Below are 13,265 nucleotides of genomic sequence, written 5' to 3'. Positions count from 1 at the left end.
GCCGCCGTCAGCCGACTAGAATTCGGTGGCACGCTGCATTGCACCATATCATTCACTAATTGTGCCTTTGATAATAATTAATTAATTATAATTTTTACATATTAATTTTAATTATACATAATTTCATTTTACCATTTCATCGTGGATAACAGACAACTGCATATCGTGGTCCCTGAAAGTTCAAAGAAAAAAAATAAGACATTTGAAGTAAGTTGTTGTTATTGTCACTGTCATAATTATCATTAAAAGAAAGAAAGAAAATGTCATGGAGGCGGGGAATTTATTTTGAATTTTCAAAAGAAAAATAAAAAAAATGATTCTATTAAAATTAATCTTATGTGTCTGAATATTATTATTCTGTAATACTTATAATGCAGAAATTGCAACTGACTTTAGCAATAATCAAGCCGCATGCAGTGAAAAACCCGATAGCTCTCTCCTACATTCGAAATGTTATAAAAAATAAGTTCGTTGTAATTAAAACAAAGAGAGTTTCTTTGGATAAAGAAACAGCAGAAAATTTCTATAAAGAACATGTGGGAAAATTCTTTTACAATCGTCTTGTTACCTTTATGGCGAGGTAAGATTTAATTAAAAGAACATAACCTCTAAAGACAAAACTTTCGCATTGCATGATGTATAAGAATTCAAAATTAGTTGGGGTGCTATATAACTCTAGCATTTGAAGTAGTTTCGTTAATTCTTGTTGATAATTTGATAGACTTCTTGATTCTACACAAAACACCAGAACATTGAAAAAATGTTACATCATACCTACCTATGCATTCAACTTAAATTTAATGTCTTGCCTGACACCTGCTTGGGGTATCTCTATGGAATCAAATATAAGGATTTTTACTAAAAATCCTTTTTTTTACCACAAGCACATTTGCACCATCACGTAGACCCCTGAACAAGTAGATAATAATGGTTATTACATATATAGTATTATTACGAGTTATGATATAAACATTGACATAAATTTTATTTAATTCACTATAATGTAAAATTATGCCACTTCAATGCACCTTACTAGAACTTAATGTAACACAAAGGAGTGTCTGTTATTGCTAACAATTTTTTTATCATACATCTGTTGATCAAACTCAAGTATTACAATAATTTTTAAATATCTTCTGCAGTGGCTGTATAGACCTCCATGTAATAGGTCACAGCAATGCGATAGAGCTCTGGCGAAGATTGCTGGGCCCCACAAAGGTGTACAAGGCACAATTCGAGGAGCCCTATTGTTTGCGCAGCCTGTTTGGGATTTCTGACACCAGGAATGTTGCTCATGGCTCAGGTATTGGCATTGTGAGATTTGTATTCTTGGCTAATGTAAAAAACAATAGGACCACTCCATCACTTCACATCACCCATGGATGACGTAAATGGCGAATAAGGCATAGGCTTATATACTTGAGATTCCTCTTTTAGGCGATGGGCTAGCAACTTGTCACTATTTGAATCTCTATCTAAGCTGGGAGTGACCTTTCAGTCTTTGAAATTTTGTTTAGGTAAAACAATGCAGCTTAGAGTGACAGGAGATAATTCAAAAATCCATAGAATAACTACCTTTATTAAGACTAGTTAAAATTTTTATTAGCTATAGACGTATGATCCAGCAAGAAGCCACCTTAGGATAGCGAGCTACTTGGTTAGGCCGAAGTGGCCCTAAGGCGATAGCCCGGGGCGCGCGCGCTGATAAAGGGCTCCTGGGCGGGGGGAGAGGGCGCGGCGTCCCCGCATCAGCACGACGTTATTACGTTAGATGTTTGTTGTGAATTATCCTGGGTTGATCATCCGCATCAGATGATATATGTGCCCATGGTTTTAGACCCGACGATGTGGTATACCAGAAGAAGTGGTAAGAGAGAAGTAGGAAAGCGGACCGCGGGCCCTGAGATTTAATGGCAGTGTGCAACTGGGAATGCACCAGAATGAGAGATTCATCATCTATTTCATACAAAAAATTTCTTATTTCAGACTCTCCAACATCAGCAGAGAGGGAAATAAAGTTTTTCTTCCCGGACTTCTCATTCTACGACTGGCATCACAACGACGAGGTTGTCTACAGGAAAGGACCGATCATCTTCAACGACTTCCTGTTCCAACATGTCCGGAGGCTTTAGGGAACAAAAGTATAAATAAGTAGTGTAATTATATTTATTGGAGAAATGTAGATACTTTGATATCCAGCTTCCATGCTGGTCTGTTAGCAAAGAAACCGCTAGCAGGTACCAGCTAGTTCTGTTCCACGCAGATTGTAAAAGCCAATCAAGAATCTTTAAATTTCGGATTCTTGGCTTTGTTAACCACATAATTGTATAGATGTTGTATGTGTGTAACCCAGATTTGATATTCAAAATATATTTAAATTTTTTTTTACAAAGCATTGATCACTTTGTGTGACTATGCTCAAAGTTCACAGATAAAAGCTGTCATCCCACAAAGTGTTATGCTCTTTGAAACATAAAAGCTTTGCAAAACAAACTGATTTTGCCTTCTGTGACAATTGCTCACTCAACGTAACGTTCGCTATTGCCCAGAGGGCAGAAAAAGTTTCTTGGGTAGAAATTTGTTTCTTAAATTATTATAATCATGGCTTTAATTTTAAGACGAATCCATTGTTAATTTCGCTCCCGGAAGCCTAAAATCAGTGATTTTCTTGATTTTTTTCCAATTTTGTTATAAATTATTAGCAGGTAATTATGATTTAAATTGAAGTTATGTGGGTGGTTTACTGAATTTATTGTTTATAGATAGGTTACTTGTTGTTTTATAATATTGTTATTGTTTTTAAATATAATTATTACAACCAGATAACTATTTCATACAAGTGTAGAAACATTAGAATTAGAACATTCATACATGCATAAAATCACGTCTTTACCCGGAGGGGTAGGCAGAGACTACACATCTTTCCACTTACCATGATCTCTGCATACTTCTTAGACTTAGAAATCCATGGATTTCCCTTGGACGGATTACCATTTATTCAATATAGAGCCAAAGGGCTCGCCCTGTTCCAATCAAAGCTTTAAGTTTTAGGGAGCCCAAAGCAAAATTCAGCTTTCTTTTGAAATATTAGATCTTGTAGAATTTTAATCAGACCTCAATACTCATCTATGAAATGGACTCATCCATTTGCACTCAAATTGTGAATTTCGGTCTGTCCCTGTTGCGTAAACTAATGCTTGTTGATATAAATTAACACCCAAAATAGAAACAATGCCGACTAAAAGGAAGGGGTAGGTACTTACAGCAAATTTTTTGTGAATTTGGCTTGCTGTTAATCTTCTGTCCCCGGGGCACTGTTCCTTGTCTTAGAGGTGAATGAATTGAATAATTATCACACAGCAGTAATCACTTTTGGGTATTTTTGAGTATTTTTAATTTTGTTATGCGCGCGAGATTGCGTGACTTCGATCTTTCTTCGACTACTTTTTGGCGCGACCGCCCGGGAGGGGGTTGCAATCTTGACGTGTAGATGTCACAGGACGATACTAGATGGCGTTGTAGGTAAGGAAAAGGATTTTAGTCGGTTACCTAACATTTCCCCCCACCGAAATCAACATTGATTTCAAAATGGATAAACACAGAATAAATAATGTTTTGAGTACAATACGAGAACTTACGAGATCAGTGTACCTGTTCGAGATAAAATAGGTATTATCTAGATATAGAATATTTTAAGTGGACTGTATAAATGTGGATATAAATATACTATATATAACTATAAATATTATTTAACTTTATTACTTAACTATATATATATGTATGTATATTGAATGAATTTGAAAATGAGAATGTATCTATTCATCCTGCTCTTTTGGGAGAGGACTCAATTTAGTGACAGGGCGCTGCAGTCGCGAATTTTGCGTTCGAACGGTAACAACGCGAACCCTTCCATCAAGTCCGGGATGAATTTTTTCGACACGTCCTAGGCTCCATTGTTGGCATGGAATGTTGTCGTTATGGATCAAAACTAAGTCATCTACGGATAAGTTAGGTGTGTCAACTAGCCATTTTTGTCTTTGCTGCAATGTATGTAGGTATTCACCTTTCCACCGACGCCAAAAATGCAGCGTGGCCTGCTGAATACATTGCCATCGCGTTAAGCGATTAAGAGACGTATTCGAGGAGTCGTAAGTAGGAGTCGACACTAATTGACGACCAACTAAAAAATGTCCTGGGGTCAAGACGTCGAATTCGTTGGGATCGTTTGACAAACTGCACAGAGGCCGCGAGTTTAAAATCGCTTCTATATTAGAAAATAAAGTGCACAGTTCTTCGAACGACAAAGCACGTGTACCAAGTACGCGTTTTAAATGATATTTAGCCGATTTAATTCCGGCTTCAAACATTCCGCCAAAATGACTTCCTGCCGGAGGATTATATTTCCACGTTACCTTCCTGACCGTAAACTTATCAGTTAGTTGATGTTGATTTTTATTGTAGAAGTCAAATAATTCATTGAAATGCTTGCCGGCAGCCACAAAATTTTTACCGTTATCGGAATAGACCGTATGCGGAAGGCCACGTCGACCCGTAAATCGGTCGAATGCAGCCAAGAAGCATTCAGTAGTTAACGCAGAGACTACTTCGAGATGTACTGCTCGCGTTGAGTAACAAACAAAAAGACATAAATACGCCTTTGATATTTTTGCGTTACGTCGAGTTGACTCTTTAATGTAAAATGGACCTCCCATATCGACACCGACTGTGTGAAATGGGTATACATCTTGTAAACGGCATTTAGGTAAAGAACCCATCTTAGGTTGATTAATAGAGGGCCTATTTTTAAAGCATCTAATACATCTTGACAGACGAGACCGTATTATACACCTGGCAGCTACAATCCAATATCTTTGAGCTAGTATATTTTGAAGTGACCTAGGCCCAGTATGTAAATAGACAGTGTGATAATAGTCTATCAAAATATTAGTAAAGTGCGAATTTTTAGGCAAAATCAATGGGTGACGTTGAGTAAATGGCAAGTCTGCTTGTGAAAGTCTACCCCCCACCATGAGGAGACCACGGCTATCTATGAACGGGTCGAGTTTACGTAGACTTTGAGAGCATTGATTGCCTTTCTTTAAAGATTCAATGTCATGTTGAAAATGATTAAGTTGAACTATTTGAATAACTTTATCATGAGATTGATTTAATTCAGCGGTAAGCAAGGCACCTTTTGATCTATTAAGGGAAGAAACTCTAGAATTATTTATGAATCTCAGACACCAAGCAAATACACGCAATAATCGATTAAAATTTGAAAATTTAAGAATTATTGAGTAAAAATCCGTTTTTACGTTGGAACCTTCACTCAGCAATGTATAATTATGTTTGACAGGTTTGAGTTCTAATGGTTCACCTCTAAACTCATCAATTGTCCGCACCGGCCATGTTTGTCGTGGTTCATACAACCAGTGTGGGCCACGGAGCCACTGATCCGCGATCTCAAGTAATTGCGCCGGGGTGGCACCGCGAGAGCACACATCGGCGGGATTATCAGTACCATTGACGTGATACCACTGCAGCTCATATGGATTTTCATTAATTTTAGTAACCCTGTTAGCAATAAAGGTTTTTAACTTGAATGCAGGCGTATTTATCCACGTCAGTGCCACCGAACTGTCGGTGAACGCTAACACCTCATCGATCTGCACGTCTTTAGACAACATAGCCACCACATAGCATAGAACCTTTGACAATAAATGAGCAGCTATCAATTCAAGACGAGGGATTGATACTGTTTTTAAGGGCGAGACCTTAGATTTAGATAACAGTAAACTCACGTTCACATTCCCATGTGCATCCTGACTGCGAATATACACGGTGGCTGCGAATCCAGCCACTGAAGCATCACAAAAACCTACTACTTGAGCTACCGTATGGTGTTTGATAAAAAGATGCCGATTATGTCTCAATTTCGATAACAACGGTATTTGAGATGAAAAGGTTAACCATTCATCAAGTAAAGTCTTAGGGAGAGAATCATCCCATCCTAGTTTCGCGCACCATAGTTTTTGCATAAAATGCTTAGCAAGGAATGTGCATGGCGCAGCGAATCCCAAGGGATCAAATAGCTTAGCTATTTCAGAAAGCACCGAACGTTTCGTGACATTCGTTGTCATCGGTGTAGTACGGAAAGAAAATGCGTCTTCTTCCGGTAACCAATGTAAACCAAGGATTTTAATCGACAAGGTTTTACCATCATCAAATTGAACCGGGGGCTCGAGTTGATCGTTAGGCAGTTTATTGAGTACCTGAACGCTATTACTCGACCATTTACGCAATTCAAATCCGCCCAATTTGAGTAATTCAACAAGCTCTTGCTGAAGTTTCAATGCTTCTTCTACATTATCTACTGACCAAAGGAAATCGTCGACATAAAACCCTTCGCGCAGAGCGCGGGCAGCGTCGGGAAAGCGACTGCCTTCGTCCGCAGCTAACTGTTGCAACGTACGGATCGCCAAAAACGGGCTACTCACTACCCCGTACGTCACTGTGCACAGTTCGTACACCTTTATAGGTTCGCTGGGCGAATCACGCCACAGTATATGCTGAAATTTACGTTGAGATTTATCAATTAATATACAACGGTACATCTTTGAAATGTCACCGCACAATGAAATTTCACGTAATCGAAAACGAATTAATAATTCCACAAGGTCAGCTTGCAGTTTTGGACCTGTGTATAAAACAGAATTTAAAGATTTATCGTTTGTAGTTGGACAGGAGGCGTCAAAAACTACACGAAGTTTTGTACTACTACTGTCAGGCTTGTGAACACAGTGGTGAGGGATTACGTACCCTGACTCCACTTGTGAGACGTCACCGACACAAACCATGTGACCGAGTGAAACGTACTCATCCATGAACTTTTTATACTCTCCTCGCAAAAGAGGCAAACGCGATAATTTTCGTTCTAAATTTTGATATCTTTTCAATGCAATTTGTTTCGAATCACCTAAATCAGCGTTTGGTTTAAACGGGTAACTCACCACGTATCGACCGGTACTATCCCGTTTATGTTCCTTAACAAACATATGTTCGGATATGACGTCTTCCGGGTTTTTAGGTAAGTCACAAGCTAAAGTTTCAGTCTCCCAAAAAGATTGAATTAAGTCATGAACCTCTGCTGAACTAGTAAACATGCAAGTCGACACATTTTGAGTATTATTATTTAATGTCATTTGACCGGTAATCACGTAACCAAACACACTACTTAACGCCAAAGGTAATCCCTGTCGTGACGGATGATATTTACCACCGTCATAAATTAATGGAAATACGTCACTGCCGAGCAGCATATCGATGCGGCTCGGGTAATAAAAGGTAGGGTCAGCTAACACCAAATGTTTATATTCGAATTTTAATCCTTCCGACAAATCGACCGATGGCATATCACCAGAAATTTTTGGAATTACTACCGTTTTAATATTGAAAATGGGGTTGTTGGATATGGTTGGTTTGATTTGACATAAAACCACACCTTGATCACGAACAGATGTTCCTCCTAAACCCAACAACTGAGTGTTGCACTTTTGACGCGAAAGTCCTAAACGTTGTGCACAATCATTTGTCATAAAACTGGTTTGAGAACCACTGTCGATCACTACACGTACGGGCTGATATTTGCCTAAAACATCAGATACATGAACAACCGCAGTACCTAAAATTACTGTGGACCCAGTAGAACACGTCAATGAAACTTGAGTCCCATGATTATTGTTAACATTATCATAACAAGAACGATCACTATCCGTACTCACTAAATTCATTTTAGAATCAACATGTAACGTGTGATGATGTTTACTTTTGCATACCGTACACGTTATCTTTGACGGACACTCGCTAAGCGCGTGACCTTGACGGAGACAGTTCTCGCACAAGCGGAGTTCCTTTATTTTGTTTACTCGTTGCACCGGTGTCAACGCAATGTATTCGTAACATTTATAAATTGAATGAAAAGGTTTATTGCAATACAAACAGCCTTTGTTTGTAGGCTCAGCCTTAACAGTGGCCGCATTACTAGCCAAACACGTTTTTGTATTGATATTTTTCGTGTTAGGTTTACCACTAGATATATTTGAAAACGAAGACATAGACAACTTACTAACACCGGGCTTAAAGGTACTTGTACTTGTTGACATTTCTAACATACGGGTTTGATTGTTGACAAAATCGATTAATGTTCTAATAATAGGTATTTCCTTAGAATCAATTTTTTGTTCGAATTCACGTCTAGAAACCGGGTCTAAATTACGAAGTCCGATATAACATAGAATAAATCCCGCTAAATCATTTATTTTCAACAATTCAAGGGCCTGAACACACTCCTGAAATGTTTCTAAAAATGAATTTAATCCGTTTACAGACTCATTAGGCAACGGCTTAAACGCAAACAACTTATCCAAATAACGCGTGGCTATAGCACGTTTGTTTTCGTACCTGTCACATAGACTTGTCCACACGATGGTATAATTATCATTCGATACAGGCAAACTTTTAACGATTTGAAGCGCAGGTCCGCTGACTACTGACAATAGATAATAGAATTTTTCGATATCGCCTATCGCAGTATTTGTATGGATCAAACTCGAAAATGTATCACGAAATGTAACCCAATTCTCTAATTTTCCATCAAAATGCACTAACTCGATTTTAGGTAAACGAGGCTGGGCGCCGCGTTCCGATCCGTTTTTTATTTCACTATGTTTCGACGATTTTGAGCACGATTCATCAAACTTTTGAAGTATTCGTTTTATCTCGAAATAAAGATCATCGAAAGCATGTACTTCTTGATCAGAAATAATATAATTCGGGTCACGTTTCAATTGCAACGCGGTAATTTCATCGACAATTTTTTCAAATATCTCACGCGTGGACTCGAGGTCAGTGACCCGCACGGACAATTTGCTAAGTTCGAAACTATTGTTCTCTACACTTTGAGCTACATCATAATATTGTTGAACACGCCTAAAATATCGTTCTTTTCGACTAATAAGTGTATTAATTTTTATTTCAAGTTCCGACAACGGAGCCATTTTGAATTACGAACGAAAATGGTAGGTAGGTATAACGCGTGCCGCAACACAAAAATACACTAAATTGAGTCGTAAAGATATTAAATATGATAGAAATAGATAAGTATAGATGTATTACTACGTATATAACTATAATATTGCAACAAATAGAACTATTGAATGAATATTTGTGCAAAATATGAGTTGAATAAAACGTAAGTAGGTACCTACAAGGCGTAGGCTAACAAGTGAAATAAAGTGTATTTATCTATTTTGATACCCTGTTGAAACGCCAATTACATACGGCTCGAAGAACCAAATTATGTTGCGTAAACTAATGCTTGTTGATATAAATTAACACCCAAAATAGAAACAATGCCGACTAAAAGGAAGGGGTAGGTACTTACAGCAAATTTTTTGTGAATTTGGCTTGCTGTTAATCTTCTGTCCCCGGGGCACTGTTCCTTGTCTTAGAGGTGAATGAATTGAATAATTATCACACAGCAGTAATCACTTTTGGGTATTTTTGAGTATTTTTAATTTTGTTACGCGCGAGATTGCGTGACTTCGATCTTTCTTCGACTACTTTTTGGCGCGACCGCCCGGGAGGGGGTTGCAATCTTGACGTGTAGATGTCACAGGACGATACTAGATGGCGTTGTAGGTAAGGAAAAGGATTTTAGTCGGTTACCTAACAGTCCCACATACCCATAGTGGGTCATGAGAAGACGATTTTGACCCATGAAAATAGGGTTTAGTTGACAGCTCGTCACTTTACGTATTTCAGCATTTTCTTACACTAAAGAACTTGTTTCAGTTGTCTTACCATGGCACAACCCAATGGGTCATAAAGCTGAGCTATCTTGTGATTTGTGGGTAGTTATTTACCGAGTTAGTGTGGTTCGCGGCACCAAATAAAAAAAAGAAAAGGACCACTCTTTCTCTTTCCCATGGATTTCGTAAACGGCGACTAAGCGATAGGCTTATAAACTTGGGATTCTTCATTTAGGCGACGGGATAACAACCTGCCACTATATGTTCGAATCTCAATTGAATTTGAATTAGTCTTTCCAAGACTGTTGGATCTGTCTACCCCGTAAGGGTTATAGACGTGATTATATGTATGTATGTTAATTGTTATCGTCCCATTGGGACTGATAATGTAATCATATTTTTTATTAATGAGATTATGGAGATATGTTAAAACTAATCGACAATTTTTTTTTATACGGCATTTGTTCATTGCCGATCTAAGCGCATTTTAAAGTGTTACCCTATGTACAATTCAAAATAGAAATATAATTTCTATACACAATAAACCTTATTTTTATTACTCCAAAGAATCACAACTAAGTAGACATATAATGTATTTAAACATCCAAAAACGTTATAGAAACACTGTAAAACATACAAACGAGACATATTATATTTCAACAGTTAACATACATTACTACTAACATATAAGAACAAAATTAACTTATTTATATGAACATCACAAAAATTTTTTGTATACTTTCAATTTGGACGGTAAAAGATTATATTATCCCTTAGTAATTGTTTGGGATAAGGGAGATGTGAAGAGAATCGATTATTCTCCTATTTTGACGAAGACCTTGGGACGGGAGAAGACTTTGATGCCCTCTTCGAGCTTGGACAGCTGTTTCTCAAGCTCCATTTTCCTATTTTTCATTCGCAATGTGTCAGTCTTGACTGGCATTTTGTTAAGTTCGCTTACTAATTCGGCAAAACCTGTAATTGAATATAGACTTTTAGGAATGGCTACAATTTATTTGCACTCAAAAAATTACTGCATGGCTTTTTGTAATTTTTACTTTCAATATATTTGTATTTTGGTGAAAATCAACACAAAAAAATTTCATGCAATCTGAAAATGACTAATTCAGGTCTGATCACCGAAATGGATCCAGTTTTATTCTTACTTTTGTCCATCTATTTACTAAGAAATTAATAAATTATAAATTAATTTACTAGAAAATATAGTAAAACTGATCCACAAAGGTATTATATTTTGGGGATCAGACCAGAATAACTCCTTAATTTTTTTTATCATCATACACTTTTAATCTTATTTGCGTCCTCACCTCTGGAGGCAAACTTTGTGTCTGCTCATGACCAAAATCCTGGACTGGGTGAGTCAAATTATTACCATGATGCAGTTCCTGACCCCCACAATCTCCCAGAGGAATTCTACTTGGCTATGATCATCGATATACATATATAAAAAATAATTATACATACTATTTCTAAGCATGCGCAATGTCTCTTTCCGCTCCGTGTCAGGCAGTGTGACATGTCCCGGGGGGCAGACCACCTGGTCATCATCAGGTTTCGGACTCTCCGTTTCTTTGGCGATCATCTCTTTACGTTCACGAAGGTACTTTGGCACCACGCCCTTTTGGTAACCTGGAATAAGAAAAACATTCTCATATATATACATATAACCATTTCTATATAGTAGACAGAGCCAAGACTTGATAGGCCATGTTCAGCTGTTAGGCTTAATGTAGAATTGAGATTTAAAGTGACAGGTTGCTAGCATACCGTCTAAAAGAAGAATCTCAAGTTTATAAGCCTATCCCTTAGTCACCTTTTATCGATCAATTCATTTTAAAATCACAGGAATAAATAAATAAAATATAGTTTACCTGATGGTAGATAGGGATCCTTATTATTACTTTTCCTTTCCAAAATAGAATTCAAACGACTGCGGTTTCTCTCAATCTCGATTAATTCTTCAGCAGTCCTTCGAGGAGGCGACTGAGATTCGCTGCGGTGTTGTCCGCTGTCCCCACTAGCCTTCATCTTAGCCTCTTCCTCGCTGTCTTTCTTTGGATATAAAACTGTTAACTTAGCACTCTCCGACAGCTTCTGTGCCAAGCTTTGGTCGACTGTTTGACAACCCACGTCTCGTAATCTACCAGATGATTCCGTTGACTGCACATCCTCCTCAGGCGAGTCTTCGGCCTGTTTCACTTGTCGTAGTTCTTTTCTTTTCAAAAATTCAGCCATGTCACCCTTTTTTATCCGGACCTCCGTGTATTTCTTCCGCGAATTTGTAGAACTAGTTTTACCTACGTTTAGTGAAACTTTACCACTTTTATTAGATGGCGAAGACTTGACCTGCCCGAGGGAACTGCCTACCCCCATGGGTTTGCCCAAACGGCTACCCTGGACATTCTTCAACATAAATCTCGGCTCTTTGGGCGATTTACCTTGAATAAACTTTAGTTGCTTCATGTTTTCTCGAATAAAATTCCTTTTTTGCTCCTTTTCTGAAACGTCATGGCAATTTATGTAGTTTCTAAGTATAAGTAATGCCAATGAGATCAAAAATAACAAAAGTCATGACAACCGTGAGTTTGTAATTAAAAAAAATAACGAATTTTTTACTTACTTGGCTCGGGGAATATGCCTTTTAAAGTATACATCTTAGTATCAAACCACGAAAGTAGAACACAGAAAATATACACTCATTATTTAGAGTCCGGAGAAAACAGCGTACGCACTAATGTTCATTATTTTGCACTTGTGAATATGGATTTGAAATTATTTCGGTGATTTTTCTAGTTTGCGTTCGGTTTTTGTCACCTGTATATTTTTCAAACAGCTGTCAGCTGTCGTTGGCCGCCTGGTCTATGGTCAAAAATTGTTTCCGGCCACTTTTTGTTTCCGATTACAACTAAATATGTATATTGATCGTTTGAAAAATAAATTGTTTGTTTGGATTTGCGTCCGCATTACCTTGGAGAATAATCCTTTACTGATAAAATATTCGGAGGAAGTACTGTGTACCTACTTAATTAATTTATGTGTATGTATCACTGTAGGTATTACCACACAGTTAACCACTAGATCGATTTTCTTGAAATTTGAAATGTGGTAGGTAGTTGCAAAGGCGAAGCTTAAGTTTAAGTTAAGAAAAAAAAATTATTATACTTGCAACAAACTTAATAGTTGGGTTCGCTTGGGATACGTCAGTCGCGAGTTACTGCCTCTCTTCTCAGTGAAGCGGAGCAAACACCAAAAGGATGCTATTTCCTTTTAGTAGGTAGTAACATAACACCATCCCACCACACAAACACCCATGGTTCTACCAATCTTTGGTATACTGCTCTCCCTTTTGCCTCTGTAATAGCGCATGCACCATTTCTTGATTCCCTATAAAATCACTATGTAGGTAAGCTATCAGCAGTATCGAATACATATTAA

At 37.6% G+C, this 13,265-nt stretch overlaps 3 protein-coding genes across 4 annotated transcripts; 1 reads left to right on the top strand and 2 right to left on the bottom strand.

The window, feature by feature from the left end:
• Window positions 1–93: 93 nt before the first annotated feature.
• Window positions 94–9,727, bottom strand: LOC132901735 (uncharacterized). Of its 2 annotated transcripts, none has more exons than XM_060948717.1 (2): window positions 7,011–9,727; window positions 94–172 (listed from the first exon to the last, which is right to left on the bottom strand). In XM_060948717.1, the coding sequence occupies exons 1-2, from the start codon at window positions 9,054–9,056 to the stop codon at window positions 137–139; spliced, it is 2,082 nt and encodes a 693-aa protein (XP_060804700.1). In that variant the 5' UTR covers window positions 9,057–9,727; the 3' UTR covers window positions 94–136. The 2 variants fall into 2 exon arrangements, 1 of the variants encoding a protein (XP_060804700.1); XR_009657216.1 differs by having other exon boundaries at window positions 102–172; window positions 3,264–9,727.
• Window positions 249–3,270, top strand: LOC106137193 (nucleoside diphosphate kinase 6). The gene is made up of 3 exons (XM_060948720.1): window positions 249–580; window positions 1,143–1,303; window positions 1,987–3,270. The coding sequence occupies exons 1-3, from the start codon at window positions 372–374 to the stop codon at window positions 2,130–2,132; spliced, it is 516 nt and encodes a 171-aa protein (XP_060804703.1). The 5' UTR covers window positions 249–371; the 3' UTR covers window positions 2,133–3,270.
• Window positions 9,728–10,216: 489 nt separating the features above from the next.
• On the bottom strand, window positions 10,217–13,203 carry LOC106137188 (enkurin domain-containing protein 1). Its single transcript, XM_013337977.2, has 4 exons — window positions 12,451–13,203; window positions 11,702–12,328; window positions 11,295–11,459; window positions 10,217–10,784 (listed from the first exon to the last, which is right to left on the bottom strand). The coding sequence occupies exons 1-4, from the start codon at window positions 12,482–12,484 to the stop codon at window positions 10,624–10,626; spliced, it is 987 nt and encodes a 328-aa protein (XP_013193431.1). The 5' UTR covers window positions 12,485–13,203; the 3' UTR covers window positions 10,217–10,623.
• Window positions 13,204–13,265: the final 62 nt, after the last annotated feature.

The sequence above is a fragment of the Amyelois transitella genome, chromosome 17, assembly GCF_032362555.1.
Source record: "Amyelois transitella isolate CPQ chromosome 17, ilAmyTran1.1, whole genome shotgun sequence".
In the NCBI taxonomy this organism is placed as follows: Eukaryota; Metazoa; Arthropoda; class Insecta; order Lepidoptera; family Pyralidae; genus Amyelois; species Amyelois transitella.
This window is presented reverse-complemented; position numbering and strand designations above follow the sequence as displayed.